The sequence below is a fragment of the Dermacentor andersoni genome, chromosome 1, assembly GCF_023375885.2.
Source record: "Dermacentor andersoni chromosome 1, qqDerAnde1_hic_scaffold, whole genome shotgun sequence".
NCBI classification, from domain to species: Eukaryota; Metazoa; Arthropoda; class Arachnida; order Ixodida; family Ixodidae; genus Dermacentor; species Dermacentor andersoni.
The window spans coordinates 170,576,798-170,602,800 of NC_092814.1; the positions used below are offsets into that span (position 1 = coordinate 170,576,798).

At 44.5% G+C, this 26,003-nt stretch overlaps 1 protein-coding gene across 2 annotated transcripts in view; it reads right to left on the bottom strand.

Moving 5' to 3' along the window:
• Positions 1-3,165: 3,165 nt before the first annotated feature.
• The window catches only part of LOC126547402 (lysosomal aspartic protease-like), a 114,598-nt gene continuing 91,760 nt past the window's right edge, over positions 3,166-26,003 (bottom strand). Inside the window, exons 7-9 of one of the 2 annotated variants that reach the window (XM_055062740.2) lie at positions 13,578-13,699; positions 5,533-5,642; positions 4,253-4,357 (exon numbers count right to left, since the gene is read on the bottom strand). In XM_055062740.2, the coding sequence (XP_054918715.1) occupies positions 4,338-4,357; positions 5,533-5,642; positions 13,578-13,699 (252 nt within the window). In that variant the 3' untranslated portion in view covers positions 4,253-4,337. Of the gene's footprint in view, positions 4,358-5,532; positions 5,643-13,577; positions 13,700-26,003 lie in introns of both variants that reach the window. The other variant, XM_055062741.2, reaches the window with a different exon arrangement.

A 26,003-nucleotide genomic window follows, 5' to 3' on the forward strand; every position in this document is an offset into this window, starting at 1 on the left:
CTGCAAGTCAAGCCACGTTTGGCAGACCGTGTATTGTTACTTGGTTCGCTGTCGCCTTCATGGTCTATTTGCAGCAAGAGAGCTTCTCGGGAAAGGGTGTTTCGCGGTGCGTTTTCGCGGGCCCCGGAATTTGTCACTGTCTGCTGACAGTCGTGGCGGCTACCGGAGAAGTCAGCTCTGGAATTAAGAGGCGCCGGCTGGGGTCAAGCGTGACAACCTGGCTATGTGGACCCGCTCAACTCGGTGGGTTCTGGGAATCCAAAGTGCGTATGTGTGTGAGCCCTCCCCCTCAAAAGCGGGTCGCCTAAGCTCACTTCCAGCCATCCGGATAACAGGGTAGCTACCAACCGAGCCCCAAAACTCCTCCCTGAGAACGGTCTCTTGCGACGGGACCGTTCCACACTCCTGCGTCTGCGCACGAGCTCCGTGTGGACGGCGGCCAGACTTCATGCCAAGGGACGCATTGCCTTGCCAGCCTGCAGAAGGTGCGGTGACGCTGAGACCCTCGAGCACCTACTCTGCACTTGTCCTGCATTAGCCCAGGAGTGCGCTCAAGTATCTGCCACCTACCGACGGTATGGACTCCCGGCTACCTCAGAAACACACCTGCTCTTCCCGGCCCGCTACCACCTTCCAGCACTGGCAAGCCTGCTTGAATATGTGTACACAAACGGGCTCCTAGACCGCCACTAGACTTCGGCCTCCCATGGGCCTCTGCCTTGCTCACCGGCCATGGCCCCTGGATGATGCTGACGTATGCTGCCTGACACCTACTCTCCCCCTCTATCCTCTCATCTTTCATCCCCCGCCCCCATCCCCAATACGCTGCGCCGTGCTCCCATATGGGCTGCAGAATCAAGCGTACTTTCCCTCTCCGAAATCACAAAGAAAAACTGTGGACAGTCCGATTGGACGAAGGTTGGACAGCAGTTTTCCCTCACCTAGGGATCTAGGGAGGACAGAGTGTTTCTAAGCAGCTGTGTGCTCGACAAGCGGGGTGCTTGGAGCTTCATGCTCCTTTTGCAGTCATGCTAGGCTGTTGAAATGTATCTCCTGTTTTAATGTAAATATTGTAATTAAATTGTGTACTCCTAGTTCCTGACGAAGACTTACATCCTCCCTACAATCCCGACCACAAACCTTACAGCATGTGCTCAAAATTTTAGGCTCTAATTGCATCTGAAACTATTTTACCTAAAGTGTTTCACTGAAAATTGTAAAAATTTTATGCTGAAAGTTTACTGCTTCTCTAAAACACGGCTATAGACTTACCAGCCAGAAAATAAGTACGTCTTAATTTTCACTCGAAGCTTGCACACATGCACACAAGTTTTATTTGTGAGCAGGCAGCATACAGTTTCCACTTGCCGCAGTGGCAGCCTTGCAGCAACGACGACATCCTCAAACTCGGCCTGCACTGCGAGCGAGTTTCTTATGGCTCTCACGCTATGAAAGCAGGAAACATGTTATGTCCACCATGTTTTGACGTCCCTGTCGATGGCGACTGCAATAAGTGAATGATCTGCGTGCACGACATTTCGCCATTTAGCTCATGCACGCACCAAAAAATGAAGTAAATACTACGCACCATGGTGTACACCGTGCTACGCACTAACCGTTTGGCATGCGGTAAGCGACAACGTCTTAAGCGATCAGCCAATACGTCAATTCAATGGCGGCAGGGTAGGGGATTCATCACGACTATATCTAAACCGGAATTACTTATTAAGCAGGTACGTATATTAATGAGGTTTTAGTGCTTAGAGAAGTAGCAAGCATAAATGTGATCAAGCATTGCTTGAACTGTTCTGTAATGGAACCGAAATTGCTTCATTTACAAGCAAGAGTAAGTTAAGTTAAGCAAGAGTAAGCTTGCTGTAAAAATTAAGCCAGGTTGACACTGACACTGCCAGACTGACCCACTGACACATGAAAATTCTTTCCATTTTTCACCCCTACTCATTGGAAGAACAAGCAGCACCACCCCTCTCCTGCCTTCTCGCTATCGTAACTATCACCATCCTCCCTTTCTTTTGAACATTTCGACTTACCTCACACTACTCTATGCACCCCTTATTCTCTTCCTTCATTGGGGGTGAGGAGAGAGAGCTATATGAATACTTGTAAGGAAAGCAGTTGCTGCCCCGACAAAGGCAAGTCCCTGTCAGAACATTGGCTCCAGAGCCACGCCTTGTTTGACCACTGTTGATTTCTCTCTTAATAACCTTCAGAGCGAGTTTTTACAGTAAAAACTACTAAAGGAATCTGCTTGCATAAGTGCTGTTACACAAACACACACACATCCTCCTAGACCATACTTCATTGAGCACTTCAGTAGGAAACTCAGGAAATCTGCTCTTTTAATCTTTGAGAACAGCTAAGTTTTATAGGTGTTGCTCTTCAAAGGTCACAGTTTAGAGTTGTCATACTAGGAAAGACACACTGCAATGCATTTAACGTCAAAGTGTGTGCTATGCCTGCCACTACTCAAGCCACCATGGCATCGCCCAGTTTTCACAATACCAGAAAGATGATGCTAACATTCTTGCATACTTGTAAGCATAACAAGAATACACGTTAAGAAGAAATTATAGATTAGAGCTAATGAAGGCTAATATTAAATGGTTTTTACAATAACATCATGTACAGTATGTAAAATTTACCCAAAATACAGCACTTAGTGCAGCTATGCCCATAACTATGTTAAACTGCTGCTGAAGCCTTTTATTTTCAAATTTAAAAATTGCGTGACACATAAGGGCACAGAAAAATTCTATGGCCCCATTACTTGGACAAATAAGAATGGTTTATTTGTGCAATTTAACCAGCTAGACTGACTCATGAATATCACTTATGCACTGGCATGTCTCCAATCCAGACAGGTTTCAATTAGATTTAGCATCCAAAAAATTTATAAAGGCTGGTTACTGCAGCACACGAGCTCATGCTTTTTTTAGTTCATTACTACAATCGCTGTACACATCAGATCAGCTGAACCCGAGACACAGACAAGCAATGCTAGGAATGCTAGAAAACTGCTTTGAATACATATGTGTCTGTTTTGTGAAATATTTCAGCTGTCACACTATAGGGTCTTACAGTTATATTTCAAATCTAGGATACTTGCTATTCTGCTGCACAAGAGCATTTCCCATCACTCCATGATGAAAGGTGCAACAATTTATTTGTAAAATTCAATGACTGCAAATTACAGCAACTTCAGAAGCTGTTTAAACGGTGCCAAATATCCATGAGAAGTTTGAAGACATCAATCTGTTACACAATGCCATATAACATGCATGCAATTAGTGTAATAAGACGCACATTTTGGCTTAGTGTCCATGCCACGTCGCATAACATTCGCCGTACCGTACTGGAACCAATGCTTTTTTAAGAAGCCAGAAAATGTATTCTAGGCACTGCCAAGAGCATTAAGTTTTCAGCCAGTGAAAAAAAAAAAAAAAAAAAACATACCGAGTATAAGCAAATGATAGGATTAGCCTTTGCAACCAAGAAAAGTATGGCACAAAACTGAGGAACACAAAAATACCAGCATAACATGCATATGGGCAAACAATGCTGGAAACACTCATCCCTAAAAAAACTTCCTAGTTGTGACTAAGTTAGATAGAATTAGGCCACAAGTGCACATGTTTTTATAACTTCAGCAATATCAAGTATGTGCGACATATAGTAGGCAAAGTGGTTATGACAGCTTTTGCCGCTGCATACAATGCTAGTGGTTCAAACTGCATACGGTTAGTATTAAAATTGTGCTACAGTTGTGACAAGTTCTCGTGTCTCACAAGCAGACCTTAGATGCAATGACTTTAGCTATCAACCAGCTGAATGGCAAATGATGAAAAGACAGTGCATGTTACACAGCATGTACACAAAGCTATTTTTCAGTATATTGCCATCAGTGGAGTGCCACTTATGCTGAAGAAAGAATAGTCACAAAATGCTTTTGTATTATTTTGTGCCATTATGACTGTGGCAGTGTAATGTTTTAGGTGACCTGGCTTTGCACAGAAAGAAAAGCTATCAAAGTGGATGGAATGTAGTTGTGTACATAGCAATACAATTGCTTTTATGCAAAAGTTATGAGTTACTAAACAAAAGAGAAACTACAGACATGACTAGTTAAAATATAGGCGTGAGTTATGCATTAACAAAGCAAAATAAGGTGTTCAACAGTGGATTCACATACACATGTGGTGTGAGAAAATTTTTCCCAGCTGCCCATCATCGATACAATGCCATTTGGCTCACAATGTCCTCCATTGAAGTGTCTCCAAACTTGTCACTGTGTGCTGCCATAAGTCGATAGATTTCTTCTAGCTGCTTCCGCTGAGCCCTAGCAAATCAGAAAAAAAAAAAGAAGTCAACTACAGCACTCTTAAGCTTTCATAAAATGAAATTTGCATGCACATTCACAAAACTTTGTTTAATTTTACTGCACTGCACAAGATGTAGTTGTGTTAAGGTGCTATTTAATGTGAAATGTGCAGCAAGGTTTTCAGGAGACCCTTAAGAGGGCGGTTTAGCTCAAGGCCAACTTCGATGACGCCTATCCAAATACATATAAAATGCAGAAATGTAAATGCACCCTACTACAATGCAATGCACTAGTACAATGCAATGCAATCAAAAAGTGTAGTGAACAATGGCAAGACCTTTATCAAATAAAAACTGCTCCCTGTAACATGAGCCACTGTTTAAATTAAGTGCATATTCGTTGCCACTGAGCAAGTGAATCACGGATGAGAATGAATTTGCTTTTGCTTACTTGTAGCTTCATTTTCTCAGTTGAATAACTTTCATTTGCACACATTATCCTTCGTGCATTTAACTTGCAACTGCATTAAAGAACCTTTGGAGAACAATAACCAGCACCTAAATGAGTGTTAGTGGCAGCCTTTAAACAATACTGTGACAGTATTTTATCTAATTGACGGTTACTTCAGTGTGTAGGCAGAGATTTTTGTTGTGTGTACTAAACTGACATTTCTGTGGTTACTACAAACAGTACAATCACTCATTTTACCTTTAAGGTTCTCACAGCCCAGGGCTGGGCAAAGATACTTTGCAACTGTATCATGATACAAGATACTAGTCCAATTATTGTATCTGATACGATACTTTCGATTTGTATATTAAGATACTTCCATACATTCGCAAATTTCTTATTTTAGATCTATATAATGTAGCAGCAAATGCATATGCACAAAAATGTTTGGTTGTAAATTGCTCAACTCCGACCAACCTGGTTTCATTTGAATTAGATGTCTGTTAGTATCTCAAAATTTTTGTCTCTTTTGTTCAAAGTATAATATTTTCAATCCGAAACAATTTAGTGTGGTTGCTTTAGCTGCTTAACATGAAAGCTCTTTATACACTACACTGTCAGCAGTTTTTGCTTGTTGCTTTTGTAATTGACGGGAGTCACTGCTCTGCTTGCCAACCAGCTAGCAGGTCGCCATTTAATTACAAGAGTGTCAATAAGAAGCCTCCGCACGATGGCGCAAATACCTTTGTGGAGCTTTACCTTGTCCATAAACGTATTACCGTTTATACAATACCGGATCACCGGACTGGTGCAAAGCAGCAACAATGCTGGTAGCGACATCTTTTGTGCCACACTGTGTATACAGAAAGCACATAAACCAACAATGACCTTTCATATTCTACTTATCTGCTGTCTTGTATCTGTTTCTCGCAGAAGAAAAATCATGAAAGAATTGCACGCTAATGCAACCCTTTCATAATTTTTCTTCTAAGACAAAACGTGTGCAGCCCCAAAATTTTTCCTACGCATTCTAGTGCCACAAAGTGTCGCAGGATACTGCTGCTATTCACACTATACTGCCATTTACAGCTCCGATTACCTGGTGATTTGTAACAGTAAGAAATTCAAGGATGAGCTAGAAAAATATATCTAAGTAAGACAGAGGTGGTTCCGTATCACACAATCACAGTGAATATGTAGAAACATGGTACAGGTGGCACCCCTAAAGCTATGACATTTAAGCATGAAGTAGTGGTTCTCGACTCGGGGCCACGTGCGGCACACTGATCGGGTGCACATCCCGCCAGCTGAAAAAAAAGCTTCTATGGTGCCTGTTGCAGCAGCATGTGACACTAGGCTGCTGGGTGTGTCCCTGTGCGTGCGTTGACGGTGGTTCTTGGGAGAGTGTGGAAATCCGCTCTGCTATGTATCATTACTTTTCTCTTTCCTTCTTTCTCGCTTTTTTTCTCGTTTTGTAAATTCTAAACTCATTAGTTTTCTAACTACAACGCTACTGAGTGCTGAATAATAAGCTTTGTCCAGCATTAAGACTTAATTAGGAATCTTTCTGTTAGTGTTCGAGCGCTCTTCAGCATGATTTTCTGCTTCAAATACCAAGCTTGTTGAAGATGTCTAGTTTCCCTGACTGTCAGCATGGTCGCCGGGTTGCATGCGGTTCAGAATCACACCGTTAGAACCATTTACAAATCTCTAGCATTTCTTTTTCCTCTCTTCTCCCATGCCCTTCGGTGCTGCCAGAGACAGGAGAATGGCACTCGCTTCCGAACAAAATAATTAATACTGTCCTACATATTGCGATAAGTAGTGCTCTGATAGCATTCCACATCTTTATCGCGAAATTAATCACAGCTTTGTCCTTACTCCCGACCGACAGATCTTTCCCAGATTTGGCGCATAACTCATTCTGGCAACCACTTCCGACACGGTTGTCCCCATGCGAGAAGTGTACACGTCGCGTCTGTGATTGACCAGTTGACAGGTGCTTTTTCTCCAGCAAAAGGGATGTCTGCAGATTGGGGCCACGTGTGGCCCGCTGATCGGGTGCATATTTCGCTAGCCGAAAAAATGCTTCTACGGTGTCTGTTGCAGCAGCATGCGACACTAGGCTGCTAGGTGTGTCCCTGTGCGTGTGTGGTGTTACGGTTGTCGTCTAGCACCTCGTGCAAAATGGATTCTCGACCACCACGCCTCATCGAAACGAAGTGTGACTTCCTAATTCGCCATGGTTGTCTCGAGTGTATGCCGGTCTGGCGGACACCCCGCAGTGTTTACAGGCCCCTTTCCTCGAACTGTCAAGCTCTACAGGAGAACTTCCGCGAACCAGCAACGCGCAAAAGAGAAGGATAAGCATCTACGGCTTGGTATATATGGAGGCGGGATGCTCTTTCCTGGCTGCAGGCTTGGTATCTACGGAGGCGGGATGCCCATCCACAATACTCTGTGCCTGTCACGTGACGTCGACGGGAGCAAGATCCCTCCCACAATTTTAGAGAGCCTATTTAAGGGGCTCTGAAATGTACTATTAGAACACTTCATTCTCTTCTTATCATCTTTCACCAACTTTTGAATAAACCGTGCAAGTTTCGCACTAGAAATCGTCTCGTCCTTGCCTGGTCGCCATGGTCTACCGGATGCCTGCAGCCCGCCGACAACGCCAAGCTATATATATGTATAGCAACATCGGTCGAGCTTCGGTAAACAGGCGTTGCTACAACTCGCCAGCAGTACGATATGCTACCCTGGAGTACGTAACAGTGGACAGTGGTTCTCGGGTGAGCGTGGAAATCCGCTCTGCTATGTTTCATTACTTCCTTTTTTCCCTTCCCTTTTTTCTTTATATCCTTTTTTTTCTTCTTGTTTTGTAAATCCTAAACTGATTAATTAGTTTTCTAGCTACGACGCTACCGAGCGCTGAAAAATAATCTTTGTCCAGCATTAACATTCTTAAGAAATCTTTCTGTTTGCGTTTGAGCACTGTTCATGGTGGTTTTCGGCTTCGAATACCAAGCTTGCTGAGGATATTCAGTCTCCCTGACCGTCATCACAGTCGCCTGGTCACGTGCGGTTCAGAACCATGCTGCTAGAACCATTTATTAATCTCTTTAGCATTTCTTTTTCCTCTATGCTCCCACGCCTCTCGACGCCCCCAGAGACAGAAGAATAGCGCTCGCTTCCGAGCCATATAAATAATACCGTCCTACATATCACAATAAGTCGCGCTCTAATAGCTTTCCACTTCTTTATAGCATAAATGAATCACAGCTTTGTCCTTACTCCCGACCGATAGATCTTTCCTAGATTTGGCACATGACTCGTTCTGGCAACCACTTCAGACACGGTCGTCCCCATGCGAAAAGTTTACAGGTCGCATCTGTGATTGACCAGAACCCCTGTATCCTGGACAATTGGGGTTAGTTTTTGGGCATGTATGCTTCTCTGGGCTGGACTTCTGCTCTGCGCCTTAAGGTGGCCTCACAGCCTGTAGGGTCAACTGATGGAACTATCTCGGATGCTCGGTTGCTATGGTCAGAAGTTCAAATCCTTGTGTTTTTTTTATAGCATCAGGCTTCTAATCTGAAAGCTGTAAGTTCGAATCCTCCTCCAGTACACTACATCTACAGGCTTGGAGTAGCACCTGACACTGGCAAAAAATGCTGAAAGCCAGTGGTGCTATACTAGTCCAGGTGCAACCAAATTAGAAAGGCCCACTAAGCTTGAACAAAAGACACTCCTTCACAAGAACAGGAATTGGCCTCCTTGGTGCAGCATTCAGCCACTATCTCCCTCATGACTCCTTCAATCAACCCTCAGTCCCCAGCAGCTGTGTAGCACCTGACCAAGGCAGCGGTCAGACCTGCAACACACCTGCCGTGGTTGCTTAGTGGCTATGGTGTTGGGCTGCTAAGCACAAGGTTGCGGGATCGAATCCCGGCCACGGCGACTGCATTTCGCCTGGTGAAATGTGGAAACACCTATCTACTTAGATATAGATGTACATTAAAGAACCCCAGGTGGTCCAAATTTCTGGAATCCCCCACTATGGCATGCCTCATAGTCAGATCGTGTTTTTGGCACATAGAACCTCATAATTTTTTTTAGACCTACAACGCAGCAGAGGGTGCTAAGAATCTCTGGACCCGGACAGGCCGCCACTGGAAACTGAACCTGGCAACGTTCAACACACAAACCCTCTCAAGTGAAGCTAGCTTAGCAAGACCCTTTGAGGAACTATCAGGCATTGTGTGGGATATTATTTTGGCCTTGGCGAGGTTAGAAATGGTGAGGCTTATACAGTGCTGACTAACGACCGCGTCCTCTGCTATAGAGGGCTTCCAGATAAGAAGCAATACGGTGTAGGATTCCTAATCCACAAGGTCATAGTGGGCAACATTGATGGCTTATACAGCATTAATGAGACGGTAGCATTAGTCGTAATAAAACTTAACAAGAGGTACAAAATAAAGCTAGTACAAGCCTACGCTCCAACCTCCAGTCATGATCATGAAGAGCTTTATGACGATGCTGAATTAGCAGTGAGAAAGGTGCAAACTTGGTATACTGTAGTCATGGGCAACTTTAATGCAAAAGTGGGGAAAAAGCAGGCTGAAGAACTAGCAATTGGGAACTATGGCATCGATTCTAGGAACAGTAGAGATGTTGGTAGAATTCACGGAAAGGGATAGACTCTGAACAATAAGTACCTTCTTCAGGAAGCACAGTAACAGGAAGTGGACCTGGGAAAGCACTAATGGAGAAAGAAGAAATTAAATAGGTTTCATACTCTCTGCTGATCCCAGCATAGTGAGGGATCTTGAAGTGTTAGGTAGGGTAAAGTGCAGTGATCATAGGCTAGTAAGGTTTAAGATTACTCTCAATTTGAAAACAGGAAGAGCAAAATTAATCAAGAAGGAACAGGCCAACCTAGGTGCAGTAAAGGTAAAAGCACACGAATTCATGCTGCTACTCGCAAACAAATATGCAGCCTTAGGACAGGAAGATGAAGACTACATAGAGGTAATGAATAAAACAGCAACTAGGCTGGCTTCCGAAGCAGCAACTGAAGTGGAAGGTAAGGTACCAAGGCAACCAGTAGGTAGGCTCTCCCAAGTAACAAAGGACCTAATAAAGAAACAACAAAATGAAAGTGTCCAACACAAGAAATTTGATAGAATTTGCAGAACTGTCAAAACTGACCAACAAGGAGAAAGTGAGAAATACTGAGGAAGCAGTAAAAAATGGAAGCAGCATGAAATCAGTGAGAAGAAAACTTGGCATAGGACAAGCCAAGATTTACACACCGAAAGATAAGCAGGGTAATATCATTAGCAATTCCGAAGATACAGTACCCAGAGCAGCCACACTACCCCCATTCGAAGTAGTAATGAACTGGATACAGAGGTCCCTTCTGTACCCAGCGATGAAGTTAGAAGGGCCTTGCAAGACATGAACTGGGGAAAAGCGGCAGAAGATGGAATTAAGGTACGTCCTTACTTGCGGAAATAAGCGCGCGCAAGGCAGCGCGCTTAAAATCGTGCGCTGCAAAAGGCACTTTTGCGGCAAGAATTCTCTGCCGGGAGAGGATGGGTCCCAAACCCACTTTTTCACGGTGCCGCGTTTCAGCAAGCCAGAGCGAGCCAATCACAGGCGCCGAAGTTGTCACGTGGGCGGTGAGGTCAATGCTTTTGCCGGCGAGCCCAACCGGCGCGTGTGCCGTATCCCAGCAGCCGGGAAGGAACAACAACTGAACCGCGCAGGAATTCTCGCGGGCTCCTGAGGCATCTCGAGAGAGGGCGAGAACTCCTGCCTGCCCGCCGCTCTCCGCGATCGTGCAGTAGTGTGGCCTTCTGAACGCAGCGTGCATTTTTAAGCGAACCGTCTTGCGCGTGCTTATTTCCGCAAGTGAGGACGTACCTTAACAGTCAATGTAACCAAAGATGGAGGAGATATGCTTGAATAGCTTGCGGCCCTTCATACAAAATGTCTCACGACTTAAGGGTTCCAGAGAACTAGGAGAATGCCAACATTATACTAATCCATAAAAAGGAAGACGTTAAAGAATTGAAAAATTATAGGCCCATTAGCTTACTACCAGTATTGTATAAAATATCCACCAAGATAATTTCCAATAGAATAAGGGCAACACTTGACTTCAGTCAACCAAGAGAACAGGCTGGCTTCAGGAAGAGATGCTCTACAATGAATCACATCCATGTCATCAATCAGGTAATTGAGAAATCTGCAGAGTACAATCAACCTCTCTACATGGCTTTCATATATTATGAAAAAGAATTTGATTCAGTAGAAATACCAGCAGTCATAGAGGCATTACGTAATTAAGGAGTACAGGAGGCATATGTGAATATCTTGGAAAATATCTACAAAGATTCCACAGCTACCTTGATTCTCCACAAGTAGAAAGATACCTATAAAGAAAGGGATCAGACAAGGCAACACGATCTCTCCAATGCTATTCACTGCATGCTTGGAAGAAGTATTGAAGCTATTAAACTGGGTAGGCTTAGGAGTGAGGATCAATGGAGAATATCTCAGCAACCTTTGGTTTGCAGATGACATTGTCCTCTTCACAAATGCTGGGGACAAATTGCAACAAATGAGTGAGGGCCTTAACAGAGAAAGTATAAGAGTGGGGTTGAAGATTAACATGCAGAAGACAAAGATAATGCAGAATAGCCTGGCAAGGGAACAAGAGTTCAGGATCACCAGTCAGCCTCTAGAGTCTGTGAAGGAGTACGTTTACCTAGGTCAATTACTCGCAGAGAACACTGATCATGAGAAGGAAATTAACAGAAGAATAAAAATGGGACATTGCCAGATTCTGACTAGAAGCTTATCACTATGATTGAAAAGAAAGGTGTACAATCAATGCATTTCACCGATGCTAACATATGGGGCAGAAACTAGGAGGTTGACAAAGAAGCTCCAGAACAAGTTAAGGACTGCGCAGTGAGCAATGGAACAAAGAATGTTAAGCATAATGTTAAGAGACAGGAATAGAGTGGTGTGGATCAGAAGAGAGCAAACGGGGACAGCCAATATTCTAATTGACACTAAAAGAAAAAAAAATGGACCTGGGCCGGCCACGTAATGCGTAAGATAGATAACCGGTGGACAATTATGGTTACAGAATGGGTGCCGACAGAAGGGCAGCACAATTGAGGACGGCAGAAAACTAGCTGGGGTGATGAAATTAGGAAACTCGCAGGCGCAAGTTGGAATCGGTTGGCGCAGAACAGAGGTAATTTGAGCTCGCAGGGAGAGGCCTTTGTCTTGAAGTGGACGTTAAATAGGCTGATGATGATGACGATCGTCAACTTTCCTGTTAAGGTCAGAGAAAAAAATTCAGTTCCTGTGGAAATTCAGGAGGCTTAGTGGCCGCAGTATCAGCTTGAGAAGTGGAGTTCAGCCAAAGTTTATAGTTTTGTACGGTAATGTTGCGACAGCAGTATCCTGTATATTAAGATACACTATACATTATTTCATGTAACAGAAACACAGATACTCATTCACGTCTTGCGAGAGGTATTAAGATACATGTATCTTCGATACTGCCCAGCACTGTCACAGCTCAAATGCGGCCTGCTGTTCAACTCTTCATTATACTTCATGCACTATGTGGTGCTATTCAATTCTTCGATCTGACGCTATAAGTTTTGTGATTCTCTACAGCTCCAATGAGCTGCTATCAAGGCTACACAGCAGTAACACAGATTTCTAGTGTTGTCAGGTGTACTAGATGGTGGCTAGATTTTGCAAATATATTACTAGTACAAAATCAAACTGGACACAAAGAGTTGACACATGCATCAGAAACTTTGTACTACAACTGACATGTACTTGACAGCGGGTTACATGAGGCACAAACAATACCATATGTGTGCCGCTTTTATTTCTTTGTGATTGCCAACATAAGCAGTGATAATGCAGCTATCCCCTTTGTTGATGCACAATGGTTCAATGATTAATCTGTTTTATTTAAATTGACATAGGATGTGTGGTCAGCTACATGCCTTGACCCTGCTGTTACTTGGGCACAGTGTTCTCTCATCCTATCTCAGCGAGGTGTGCATTGCACACAGGTACAATCCTGGTGCCCCACGTTTTACATTGCAGGGTTTAGAAGCAAATTTACACCAACATATGTTAGAGTTAGCACAGCTCCTAATCACCAAAAGCTGACATAGGAGAAAGTTACGTTTCATTATAGCTTCAGAATAATTCGGATGTTCACTTGTTTTAGATTAACTCTTCATCATCAACACTTTGTTCAGAAAAGCACAATTCCATTCACTGCCAAATTCACTGAGGATAGGTACTTCACAGCATGTTCATAAGAGAAAATATGCCGCTGAGTATGTTCCCTTTCTCTGCTTGCTTTCATTAACATTTTCCTTCCAAGAAAAGGAGGTACTATGTTTAAACAAACTGCATGCAACAATTGGTGAGGCTGAATGTAGCTTTTATCACCTGCTCAATTTTTAATTGGCTTCTTTGCAACTAGCACACCAAGAAAAAGTTATTTCAAGTAGCATGAGGGTACAAACATGAATTTGAAAAGACCCAATTCGATGTTGTGCGCTTAAAACATGGAGTTACATGAGGAAACACACATATACAGTGCCACATGAATGTAATAAATGAAGAAAACTTGCATTTTCATGTGAATTAGCCACATGAATATAGCAAAAACTAACTAGCCACTAAATTAATGAATGGGAGGAGTGAAACAGCTATTGTTTCCTACACTCACTCTTTTTCCAATGTCTTCTGCTCTTCAGTCATTGTAGCCTCAATTAATGACTCGGCTGCCTTGGCTGCCTGGGGTTTTGCAGACATCTGCTCCTCATCAGATAACTCATCAAGAGCAGGGCCCTGAAATACAAGAAAATTGCTGGTCAAGGCCAAAGTTTTTCTTTTTCTTTTAGGAATGTTGTACATATACAGCAGCAAGAAAAGTAACAATACACAGTAAACTGAGCACTTAAGAACAGAATAAAATGCAGAAAAGCAGGCAATGAAAAAAGAAAATGGCACATTTTCAAATATGTGCCTAAAAGCTATTTTTTTTTAACTCAATGAGCTAACAATGCAAGGCTGTACTACAGACTCGTGGAACAGATTAATGATGATGTATGGGGTTTTATGGCGCAAGGGCCAGGAATGGCCAAAGAGCGCCATGTCTGTGGTAGTGGGTGTGCAGTGTAACTATGATTACTATGAAATTGGTGTGACGTGGCTGTAAAGGGGCCTTAAAATATACGCTCTACATTGCGTAAAATCTGTGAAATAAAATTATGGCGATGACATATGACCTGTACTATGAGCATTTCGATGCATTTAAAAAGAATGATACAATAGGTAAAATATATCAAATTATAATAAATGCTAGAGCACTACTGCCTCCTTAGAGCCCTTGAAACACAAGGGTCTGGAGGCATGTGCTATACCGTACAACTATCCCAGCGGCATCCTCTAAAGAGAGGAAGCGCTAGGAATGCATGGGGCTAATAACATGTAGGACCACATCTCTCAGAAAACCTAGGACTGTGTCTGTGTTAAAAAGCGGTTCTGGGCCGAGGAACATTACTGGATGGAGAGGGATGTGCTGTCTGTAAGCTAAGGAAAAATGTTTCGTTCTTTCAAATTCGGCTTCGCGACACTCCAGAAGGACGTGGAGCACGGTCAGCCTCTCCCCGCATCTACCACAGGTTGGAGGCTCACTTCCGGTTAGTAGAAAATTATGGGTGCCAAACGTGTGTGCTATTCTGAGCCGACAGAATAGGACATCTGTTCGGCGCGATTTTGTAGTAGAGGGCCAGAATCCTAACTGTGGTTTTATCAGGTGGAGCTTATTATTCGTTTCCGCGTCCCACATGCGTTGCCAGTGGTCCCGCAATCTCCTTCGCAAGAAAGGCCTGTGGAACAGATTAAGTCAAGCTGCTGAACACTGGGTAGCAGGCTGCAATGAATAAAGGGCTTCCTTATCAGTGCTTAGATAACGAAGATTAAAGCCCAGTTAAATAGTAGCCACAGCAAAGGCTTCAATACAACATATGATAAATGGAACCGAGTAGTAAATAGCACGTACATGTTGCAACAAGTTGCAAATTTAGATGAAGTTACTCAGAGTTATCTCCATTAACTGTTAGTGGATTTGAAATTTACATAAGCCTTAGTAAGGTATACCATCAATGGCTACTTATGAGATGATAAACACTAAGCAGCAGCTTGTTATGAGAGAAGTGGTTCACAAGTACCTTGAGTAAGAAGGCAGTCCATGCAGGTAATGCATGCACTGGCCAAATTTTTCCAAGCTTGAAAGAATTAATGCTTGCTAACTCAGTCTGTCCATCTAAGCAGCACAAGAAGCTCTTCTACCTAGTGCAGATGCAATTGACTTGCACACAGAAAGGTATACCAAGAGCCCACGGGCCCAATTCAACCAGTTTTATATGCATGAAGAGCATGGAAAGTGTGACATTAGTTGGCGAAGAAACCCCATGCATTTCTCTATCTCAGGCAACCTTCTTTATGCTTGAATTAACACACTTGAATTGGCTCCTAAAACATGTTGCAACAAGGGTTGTTCCAAGGTTAGCCAGGACTTTTAACAAAGAAAATTAAACATCCCAACGTTACGAGACTAAGTTCTTCAAAAGTGCTCCTCTAACATGTTGAGCCACCATACCATTGTTATAGCATCTCTACAATTCGTGCTGTGCAGAAGGAAACAGATTCACAGCATGTGCAGGATTGTTTGTCATAGCAGTGCCTCTATCTGGATGCACATTCCCTCCATAATTCTTTTTTATGGGTCAAGACAAGCAGTAGCCACTGAAAGCCTACTTGAAGCTACAAGTGATAGTTTTATCTATTGCATTGACATAGCAGCTGCCAGAAGTTTTACTTTTTCATAGTACATTTTAAAACGAGTGTGCTTAGGTTTTGGCAGGATGGTTTTGGCATAGTGGCTGGTTATAACAGTGTCACATGGGCACTTTCAGTCGCGATCAAGTCCGATCGAGATCGAATTTCTTAACCACAATTGGCTCCCTTCCACAGCTTGTGCAGAGGAGCCAATCAAAATCGAAAAATTTGATCCCAATTGCAATTGAAAGTGCACCATGTGACACTCATACTAGACCAACTTGGATTTTCTGTGAAGCTTATGTAGGATACATAGAATATCGGGGAAGCATGAGCACCTTTTCCATCAATGCAAGCTTTGCATCAAAAATCAAGAGAGAGAGAAACAACACAACTGCAGGTGCTGTATAAAGAAACTGGAGTTTAAAACAAACACTTCCTGCACAATGTCACAGGTGGCGCCAAGAAAATTATGTTGGGGGGGGGGGGGGTAAAACATGATTTTCATTTTCATCAGGAGAGGGCACTTATTTACATTACATGGTAGATGAAGGAGGGGAGGGGGGTACCCCTTTCCGCCTCCTTCCACAGTAGCCCTTGCACAATATGCGGAGTATGTCCCTACTTCACAAGTAAGAAGCAGTCTTTTATACACAACAGCCACCAAGTGCATGACTCATTAGCAATATTTCTGGTATGCTGAGGCTCGCAGTAATCCTTGCCTTACGGCACCTGTTTTTGTACCTTTTTTTAACACATTTCTCTTTCCACCAACAACGTGCGTTCTGTTTTAAACAACCAGTTAGATGACGTCGCTACCGGCGCTGTAGCAGTCGGAATATTGCAACCAGAAAGCAACTCTATATCATCTTGTATTGGCTTTGACCTGTTAATATGATCGCTCGATGCTTTTGATGAGAAATTTGCTCGAACATAATTACCTTCGAGGGCGCGCAAGAAAAAAAAAAAAAAAAAAAATCATCGTTAGCTTCACTTTTCTTCTCAATAGGCATATAGGCTCATCAGGGAGGTGCTGCTCGAATTATACCAGTTACAACATCGCTCGTCGGCAGAATGTATCTGCTGTGATAGTCGCGTTATAGTTCCAGCGCAGAAAAAGTTCAAACGCAAAATGAACCGCGCCAGCGTAAACACAAGGGCCGTAGGTACACCGTTTGCTATATATGCCTCGCGTGCACTTACAACAGCACTTCGTCCTGTTTTGTTTTGCCTTATAAAGCAGCCGTACTTCGATGTTTTGTACGCAAAAACAGCCGTAACGAATACTACAAATGCTGAAGTGACGAGAGAAAGCAAATAGACTGGACTGAAATCTACCCACACGTCTTCCATAGCGAAACCAACACAGCGCGACAGCGCCTCGACTCATGATGATGATGTTAGCACCGTGTTCTTTGCAATGGGCGATCGAAAGGAAACCCGGTTTCGGCGTAGTAAAGATCCATTATTAATTTCGAAAGCACATGTAACGCTGTAATAAGTTTGCAAGCCACCAGTTTTCAACGTAATGAACGTCCCACCTGGTGTATGGATGTTGAGCCGGGCTCAGCGCCATCGACAGCGCTTTGTATGGTTTGGTTTTTTTCATAGAGTTTCTCACTATATGGTCATAGATATGAGATGGCTTTTTTGATAAAGTTTCATATTACTATAACTAGAGGGAGATCTGGCGCTGCAATTGTTTAACCATCATGGGAATGATGGGAAGTACAGACTACGGATTGGCGTTTTGTTGACTGGCAAACTAGTCTACAAGTATTTTTTTGGCAGTTTTGGTTTCGCTCCCAGCGCAATTGCTATAACCCGCAGTGGGACGGTGCGACGCAAAGCTCTCTGCCTTTGTTCTGTTGCTCGAAGTGGCGATAGCGCGCAGGGTCAGCGGCTGAGCCGATGTTTGTGTAGCAGTGTCTCGCATTAGTCTCGTAAACCATACTTAGTTCAAGGGAATTTTCCATGTCCCAATAATTTCTCTCGTCGTATTCGAGTGCTGATTGCAATGTTATCGGTTGTAAACGAAACGTTTTCTCAAGTCTCTAAATTTATTAAGGCAGTTTGTCGTGTGCGTATCATGGCCACGCACGTTTATATCTCCTTCCGTTTCTCTACCGCGGGTGCGCTTTAAAACCACGGCGCTGCAATTATGCTTCAGAAACTTTCTTTTCCTCTTCTCCTGCCTTAAACTCGTTCTCTTAACTACTACACGCAGAGACAAAGCAACAGCGCTCGCATTCGATCCCATAGGTGAGATGAATATATATATATATATATATATATATATATATATATATATAGAAGATTATCAGTCATAGCACTCGTAGTACAGCCCTCTGGGCCGTTCTCTTTTCGAAAGTAGTCTTATTATATCTATAGGGTATTACAATTACACGAAGGTATTTCGCCCTCGTGACCAGCAGTCCTTGAGATAAGTTACTCGGGCTAGCTTCCCAAGCGTGCCGCGCTCGCCTAGCACCTGATCAAGCTTTTCCTAGTCTCTAAAGCCGCTCGAGTTCGCTCTTATCCACGGGCGGCCATTTTTCTAAGAAAGTATGCCTTCGCGGACAACATCAATCGACCATCGCGGACAACATCAGTCCCTTTCCACACAAGTATGAGGCTCTGGACAGGATCTCGGGCGCTTCAAAGTAACTTGGGGCCTGACGGGCCAACCGACTGAGCTATCTCTTCGGGCAACATCCAAGGGTCACGAGTTCAAATCACCTGTTCTCTTCCTTTTCTGTTTTCCTTTTTTTTAAATGTCTTTTCTTTCAGTTTATCACTGTACGGGGACCCTCCTAAAAAAAGACCAATCCCCTCTATTATGTATGGCCACACATGTGCAGGTCATAAATACCAGGTTCTCTAGTTGAGTGCCATCTGTGCGGTATAACCGAGCTCAGGTTGGTCCACCTTGACTGATCAAATAAGGCACCACAGTAGGTTAAATGAGGCGTACAACTCCTGCGGGGGCGGTAGAGTATCCGCCTCGCGTGCAAGAGGACCGTGGCTCGAATCCCGGTGCCGCGCAATTCTCCACCGGAAAAAAAAAAAAAAACCGTGTGTTGAGAAAATTGCACAAACAGGCCTGGAGTGCGGCCTGATCCCGGTGACCAGAACCGGTAACGCACTCTCTCACCAGAGCAGGATTGGCCACCCTGGTGCAGTACTTGGCCACAACCTCCTATATGAATACAACAATCAAACCCCGGCCCTCCGTCCCCAGCAGCCGCGAAGCAACCATGGTGTAAGAATATACCATACTGAGGTGTTGACACTCTCCCCTCGCCCCGCGCGAGAACGCCGCCCGCTCGCGGCCACAATATGTTCGGGTGGGCGGCTCTTGGAAACTGGTCTGACCGGTCGCTAACTTAGAGGGCGCTGCGAAAGGCGGGCCCACTTTACGGGCCCACGCTAGGCGGCTCGGTCCGGCGTGGCGCGGCACTGCGCGCGTGTTTTTGCCGTGGTTTTTTGCACGTGGTTTTAACAAGCAAGATCGGATCGGAAAACATTTATTGGGCTCTAGAAAAGAGATCTTCGCGGCTTCAGACGGCCTCTTCCATCTTCTGATGAATTCTTCAGTCTGCAATCACAGGGTTGGTGCCCTAGTCCAAGGCTCCACTGAGTATGGCCAACCCGCGAGCTCGCTCTACTAGGCGCTTTTGGCCGTTCAAGCTTACGCTGGAAAGCATACTCTCCCACTGTTCCGCACTCGGGTTTTTAATTTTATAGATAGTTGGGGACTCAAGATGAACCAAGATCCGATTGAACGCTTCTTTGGAAAGATAAGACTGGCTGGAAGACAAAATGACCACCCCCCAATGCCTACTTTCTTACAGCTGTATCAGACACTGTCTATTTACGCCCTTCTAAAGCCTCCTAAATTTGGCAACTGCACAGTAGTTGAAGGAGAAAAGCCACTCCTAGATGTATCAGATTTTAGGGCACTGATAAGCCCAAACAACGTCAAAGCGTCATCAGCTGACTTTGTAGATGACGTGAAGCAGAAGCTAGAGAGCGTTATCTGCGTAGATGACTGGGAATGTGATGACATCATCAGCCAAACGAAAGGAGGCGCAGAAACTGGAGTTGAAGACTGCATTGTCTTTTATTTAGCAGGATTCATGAGCAGAAAAATGAAAAAATTCACGAACTGTCCTACATGCAAATCAGCGTTCAGTTCAGAAAAGAGCAGTACCGCTGAGGCAGCACTGACAAATGCAATGGACAGAGGAGGACTTATGCATCCAAATATGCATCTTTATCACCTACTGAAACAAACTGAACATTTGTTTGCAGCGTATGCAGACACCCAGACTGCCTACTGGGACACAATTGATGGTGTTCTTGACACCTACACCATTACTTTTCCGTGTGATGAGCACAAGGAAGAAACAGTGGCTTAGTTGCTTCACTGCTATGTTAGCATGCGGATGCGGCAGCACTGCAGGCATGTTTACATGAGCATGAAAAAGGAGACACAAGAAAAAAAGAAACTGGCTAACCTTTGTTCCTCATGGCCGCAATTTTCATCAACATATTCCTATATGCCACAGTTTTTGCGACTTTTGCTGTTTACGTTAGATGGAAAACTGCTGTTACCGCGCAGTGACACTGTGTATATCTTGAATATTTCACCCAGTTACTGCATTTTTTGTTTGCGCTGGGCATATGGTGTGCAATAATGTTCTGAAATTTTTCATTTCGTTGTTTTAATTATGGGAGTACATGACAGTGTAAACTTGTGACATGGTCATTGTCTTATATTTTTTTCACCTCATTGCGAGTTTCGAAAGCGTACTTGGGTGAACGCTGACCCCTGTATACTTCAGTCCTTCAGGAGCCATTTAGCCTTCAGTGGAAAGGAGCTTATTGCAAATTATGCCCGTTCTATGATAATATGCATCGGAATAAAAATGCCGTTTTTTCAAGCTTTCTCGTTGGGTTATGTTCCATGATCCGACGCACCCTTTCATCCCGTGTGACACATTTCCAGCGTGAGAAAGTTTTTACCTAATACGCAGCCTCTTCACAACTTTAGTCGTAAACAGCCGCGCTTCATTAGTGCGCGGCATCTTGAAGATTAGCGCACTCAGCGAAACAATGTTTGAACGATCTTTATATAGAGTGAAGAAGCAACAATATGCGTGGAGCGGAAACTTTCCGGTGCCATAATTTTTTGCCCTTATGAACGGTAAAGGGAACGATGACCCCCGTCTATATTTATTATGCTTAGATCTATGATTACATTGAATGAAACGAATTGAACGAGGAAGCGAAACGTGAATGAGCTTCGAGTGCTGCTCGACTGAGTTCATATCATTAACTGCTTTACCAAGATAATTTCATGCAAACAAAATTTTAAGACTGGCACACTACTGATTTTAATTCCAAGCTACAAATTTCCTTAGCGTTTTCAATTTAATTCACGCCACGAAAGCGAAAATCGAGCTTTGGCAGCGGAATCTCAAGGCGCCAGCACCGCTCAACTGGGCCCGCTGACAGCGGCGCCATCTGTCGGCTCGCAGCCGAACTGCAAGGCGCACTCCTCCGCGGCCGAGCATAATCGGGACGCTCCAGCGGGCGCAGTGTCAACACCTGAGTATTCTTGCACCGTGGAAGCAACTGACCACGTTGGCGGTCAGATCTGCGACGCAGCAGAGGGTGCTAAGAATCCCTGGCTCCGGACAGGTCGCCATTGGAATCTGAACCTGGCAACGTTTAACGTTAGAACCTTATCTAGTGAGGCGAGTCTAGCAGTGTTATTGGAGGAATTAGAGGGTAGTAAATGGGATATAATAGGGCTCAGCGAGGTTAGGAGGACAAAAGAAGCATATACAGTGCTAACAAGCGGGCACGTACTGTGCTACCGGGGCATAGCGGAGAGACGAGAACTAGGAGTCGAATTCCTGATTAATAAGGATATAGCTGGTAACATACAGGAATTTTATAGCATTAACGAGAGGGTGGCAGGTCATGTCGTGAAACTTAATAAGAGGTACAAAATGAAGGTTGTACAGGTCTACGCCCCTACATCTAGTCATGATGACCAGGAAGTCGAAAGCTTTTATGAAGACGTGGAATCGGTGATGGGTAAAGTCAAAACAAAATACAGTATACTGATGGGCGATTTCAATGCCAGGGTAGGCAAGAAGCAGGCTGGAGACAAGTCAGTGGGGGAATATGGCATAGGCTCTAGGAATAGCAGGGGAGAGTTATTAGTAGAGTTTGCGGAACAGAATAATATGCGGATAATGAATACCTTCTTCCGCAAGCGGGATAGCCGAACGTGCGCGTGGAGGAGCCCGAATGGCGAGACTAGAAATGAAATAGACCTTATACTCTGCGCTGACCCTGGCATCATACAAAATGTGGACGTGCTCGGCAAGGTGCGCTGCAGTGACCATAGGATGGTAAGAACTCGAATTAGCCTAGACTTGAGGAGGGAACGGAAGAAACTGGTACATAAGAAGCCAATCAATGAGTTAGCGGTAAGAGGGAAATTAGAGGAATTCCGGATCAAGCTACAGAACAGGTATTCGGCATTAACCCAGGAAGAGGACCTTAGTGTTGAAGCAATGAACGACAATCTTATGGGCATCATTAAGGAGTGCGCAATAGAAGTTGGTGGTAACTCCGTTAGACAGGAGACCAGTAAGCTATCGCAGGAGACGAAAGATCTGATCAAGAAACGCCAATGTATCAAAGCCTCTAACCCTACAGCTAGAATAGAACTGGCAGAACTTTCGAAGTTAATCAACAAGCGTAAGACAGCTGACATAAGGAACTATAATATGGATAGAATTGAACATGCTATCGGAAACGGAGGAAGCCCAAAAGCAGTGAAGAAGAAACTAGGAATAGGCAAGAATCAGATGTATGCGTTAAGAGACAAAGCCGGCAATATCGTTACTAATATGGATGAGATAGTTCAAGTGGCTGAGGAGTTCTATAGAGATTTATACAGTACCAGTAGCACCCACGACGATAATGTGAGAGAGAATAGTCTAGAGGAACTTGAAATCCCACTAGTAACGCCGGAAGAAGTAAAGAACGCCTTGGGAGCTATGCAAAGGGGGAAGGGAGCTGGGGAGTATCAGGTAACAGCAGATTTGTTGAAGGATGGTGAGAACATTGTCCTAGAAAGACTGGCCACCCTATATACATAATGCCTCATGACCTCGAGCGTACCGGAATCTTGGAAGAACGCTAACATAATCCTAATCCATAAGAAAGGGGACGCCAAAGACTTGAAAAATTATAGACCGATCAGCTTACTGTCCGTTGCCTACAAAGTATTTACTAAGGTAATCGCAAATAGAATCAGGAACACCTTAGACTTCTGTCAACCAAAGGACCAGGCAGGATTCCGTAAAGGCTTCTCAACAATAGACCATATTCACACTATCAATCAGGTGATAGAGAAATGTGCGGAATATAATCAACCCTTATATATAGCTTTCATTGATTACGAAAAAGCGTTTGATTCAGTCGAAACCTCAGCAGTCATGGAGGCATTACGGAATCAGGGTGTAGATGAGCCATATGTAAAAATACTGGAATATATCTATGGCGGCTCCACAGCCACTGTAGTCCTCTATAAAGAAAGCAACAAAATCACAATAAAGAAAGGCGTCAGGCAGGGAGATACGATCTCTCCAATGCTATTCACAGCGTGTTTACAGGAGGTATTCAGAGACCTGGAGTGGGAAGAATTGGGGATGAAAGTTGATGGAGAATACCTTAGCAACTTGCGATTCGCTGATGATATTGCCTTGCTTAGTAACTCAGGAGACCAATTGCAATGCATGCTCACTGACCTGGAGAGGCAAAGCACAAGGGTGGGTCTGAAAATTAATCTGCAGAAAACTAAAGTAATGTTTAACAGTCTCGGAAGAGAACAACAGTTTACGATAGGTAGCGAGGCACTGGAAGTGGTAAGGGAATACATCTACTTAGGGCAGGTAGTGACCACGGATCCGGATCATGAGACGGAAATAATCAGAAGAATAAGAATGGGCTGGGGTGCGTTTGGCAGGCATTCTCAGATCATGAACAGCAGGTTGCCATTATCCCTCAAGAGAAAAGTGTATAACAGCTGTCTCTTACCAGTACTCACGTATTGGCAGAAACCTGGAGGCTTACGAAAAGGGTTCTACTCAAATTGAGGACGACGCAACGAGCTATGTAAAGAAGAATGATGGGTGTAACGTTAAGGGATAAGAAAAGAGCAGCTTGGGTGAGGGAACAAACGCGGGTAAATGACATCTTAGTTGAAATCAAGAAAAAGAAATGGGCATGGGCAGGACATGTAATGAGGAGGGAAGATAACCGATGGTCATTAAGGGTTACGGACTGGATTCCAAGGGTAGGGAAGCGTAGCAGGGGGCGGCAGAAAGTTAGGTGGGCGGATGACATTAAGACGTTTGCAGGGACAACATGGCCACAATTAGTACATGACCGGGGTAGTTGGAGAAGTATGGGAGAGGCCTTTGCCCTGCAGTGGGCGTAACCAGGCTGATGATGATAATGATGATGATGATGATGATGTCGAAGCCCTGTCTAGAAAGGGAGGGCATCGTAAACGTTGAAATAATGTGTTTTTAGAGTGTTGACCTGGGTTTGTTAAGTTTGTTAGGTTGGCGCTGTAGCGTTACGTGCTTTATGAAACTTCAGAAGAGCAAAAGGAAGTCACTACTGATACAAGACATAGACAGTTGTACTTCCAGTGGCTTGACAAACAAATTTTATTGAGGGCTTCATTACGCATTGCTCGTTATGTGCTCATAGAAATGTGGGATTTAGGATTTTGAGAACACAAACTTACTTGTGGTAGGAAAGTTTGCTGCTTCTTGGCTGTAGTCTAGTGTCGCAAAATGGGTAAGTGCAAAGCCACGCCATAACAGCTGCTATCTGACGCTTCTGAACTGGTACTTCAACATAAAATATATCGTAGCATACTCGTAGGAGGCCACAAGCGTCCTAGCTAGCACTGCAGCATACGTGCTTAAAAGTACTTGAAGACGTACAGCAATCGTGACAGCCGGCGCAGCCTTTCGAAAGACCGAGAGAGTTCGCAAGTGCTTGTCGTATGCGAGAAAAATTTCGCGTTCGCAGGGAGCAGGCGTCGTAGAACACGACACTTGTAGCCTTCCGTCAACATGGAGACAAACACCCAATACCACGCGACTTTCAGCAATGGATACACGCCGACCCTATTCCGAAAAACATACACCCAGACTAGAACAAAGAACGCAGGAAGGCACGAGCTACCTCCCTCATCAAAGCTTACGCCAACACCGCGGGCGTCACCTTCGTCGACGCAGCTGAGTACCAAGATGGACGGCGCTTTGCGGCGGTTACCACAGCAGGCGGCTTGCTCCGACATGCTGCCAGCATCATTACCGAAAATGCCGAGACGGCCGAGGAAGTGGCCATCGCCCTGGCCACTCTTGACCCAGCCTGTCACACCATACTGAGTGATTCTCGCGCAGCAGTCAACAACTACATCAAAGGTCGTATTTCTCATCAATCACTCCGTATCTTACGACAAGCCCCGCATTCGTCTGAAAATCAAATCACCCTCGTCTGGATCCCAGCACACGCCGGCGTTGTCCACCCGCACCTCACCAACCTTAACGTGGTTACACACTCCGTAGCACGAGGACTAGTCAACCGTGCTGGAGGCGGTGCAGGTGCACCCGCAGGACGCGACCGCCTTACAAGATACAACGACCTTGTAAAGTAATTTTACCTCGCAAGAAGAACCTTCCCCACTCCTCACCGCAAGTTAAACAGGGCACAGGCAACCACCCTTCGCCTGTTACAGACGAATACATACCCCTCCCTCACACGCTTTCACACTATATACCCCGACATATACCCGAGCCAGACATGCAAGGTCTGTAAAACTGAATCGGCAACACTCCCCCACATGCTATGGGAGTGCAATCATCAATACCAAGACCTTAATCCCGTGACCCTCTCGTCGAGATGGCACGCCGCCCTGCGCAGCTCCCATCTCGACGACCAACTCTGGGCGACCCAGCAGGCCTACGAAGCGGCGAAGAGGCAAGACCTCGACGTCTCATCGTGGGAGGCCTAGGCCCAGCCGACTGAACTGCTGGTGCTCATTAAAGTTCACTCTCTCTCTCTCTTGTGACCATGCTCGTGTGCAGTGCTTCTTTTTCCTCTGTTAAATAAGTGTAGTGAATGAAGTAAACAAAGGGTCACTAAGCTCTGCTGTTTTGTTTATGGATTTTCAAACAATTCTAAGTGATGTCTGTCAACGAAG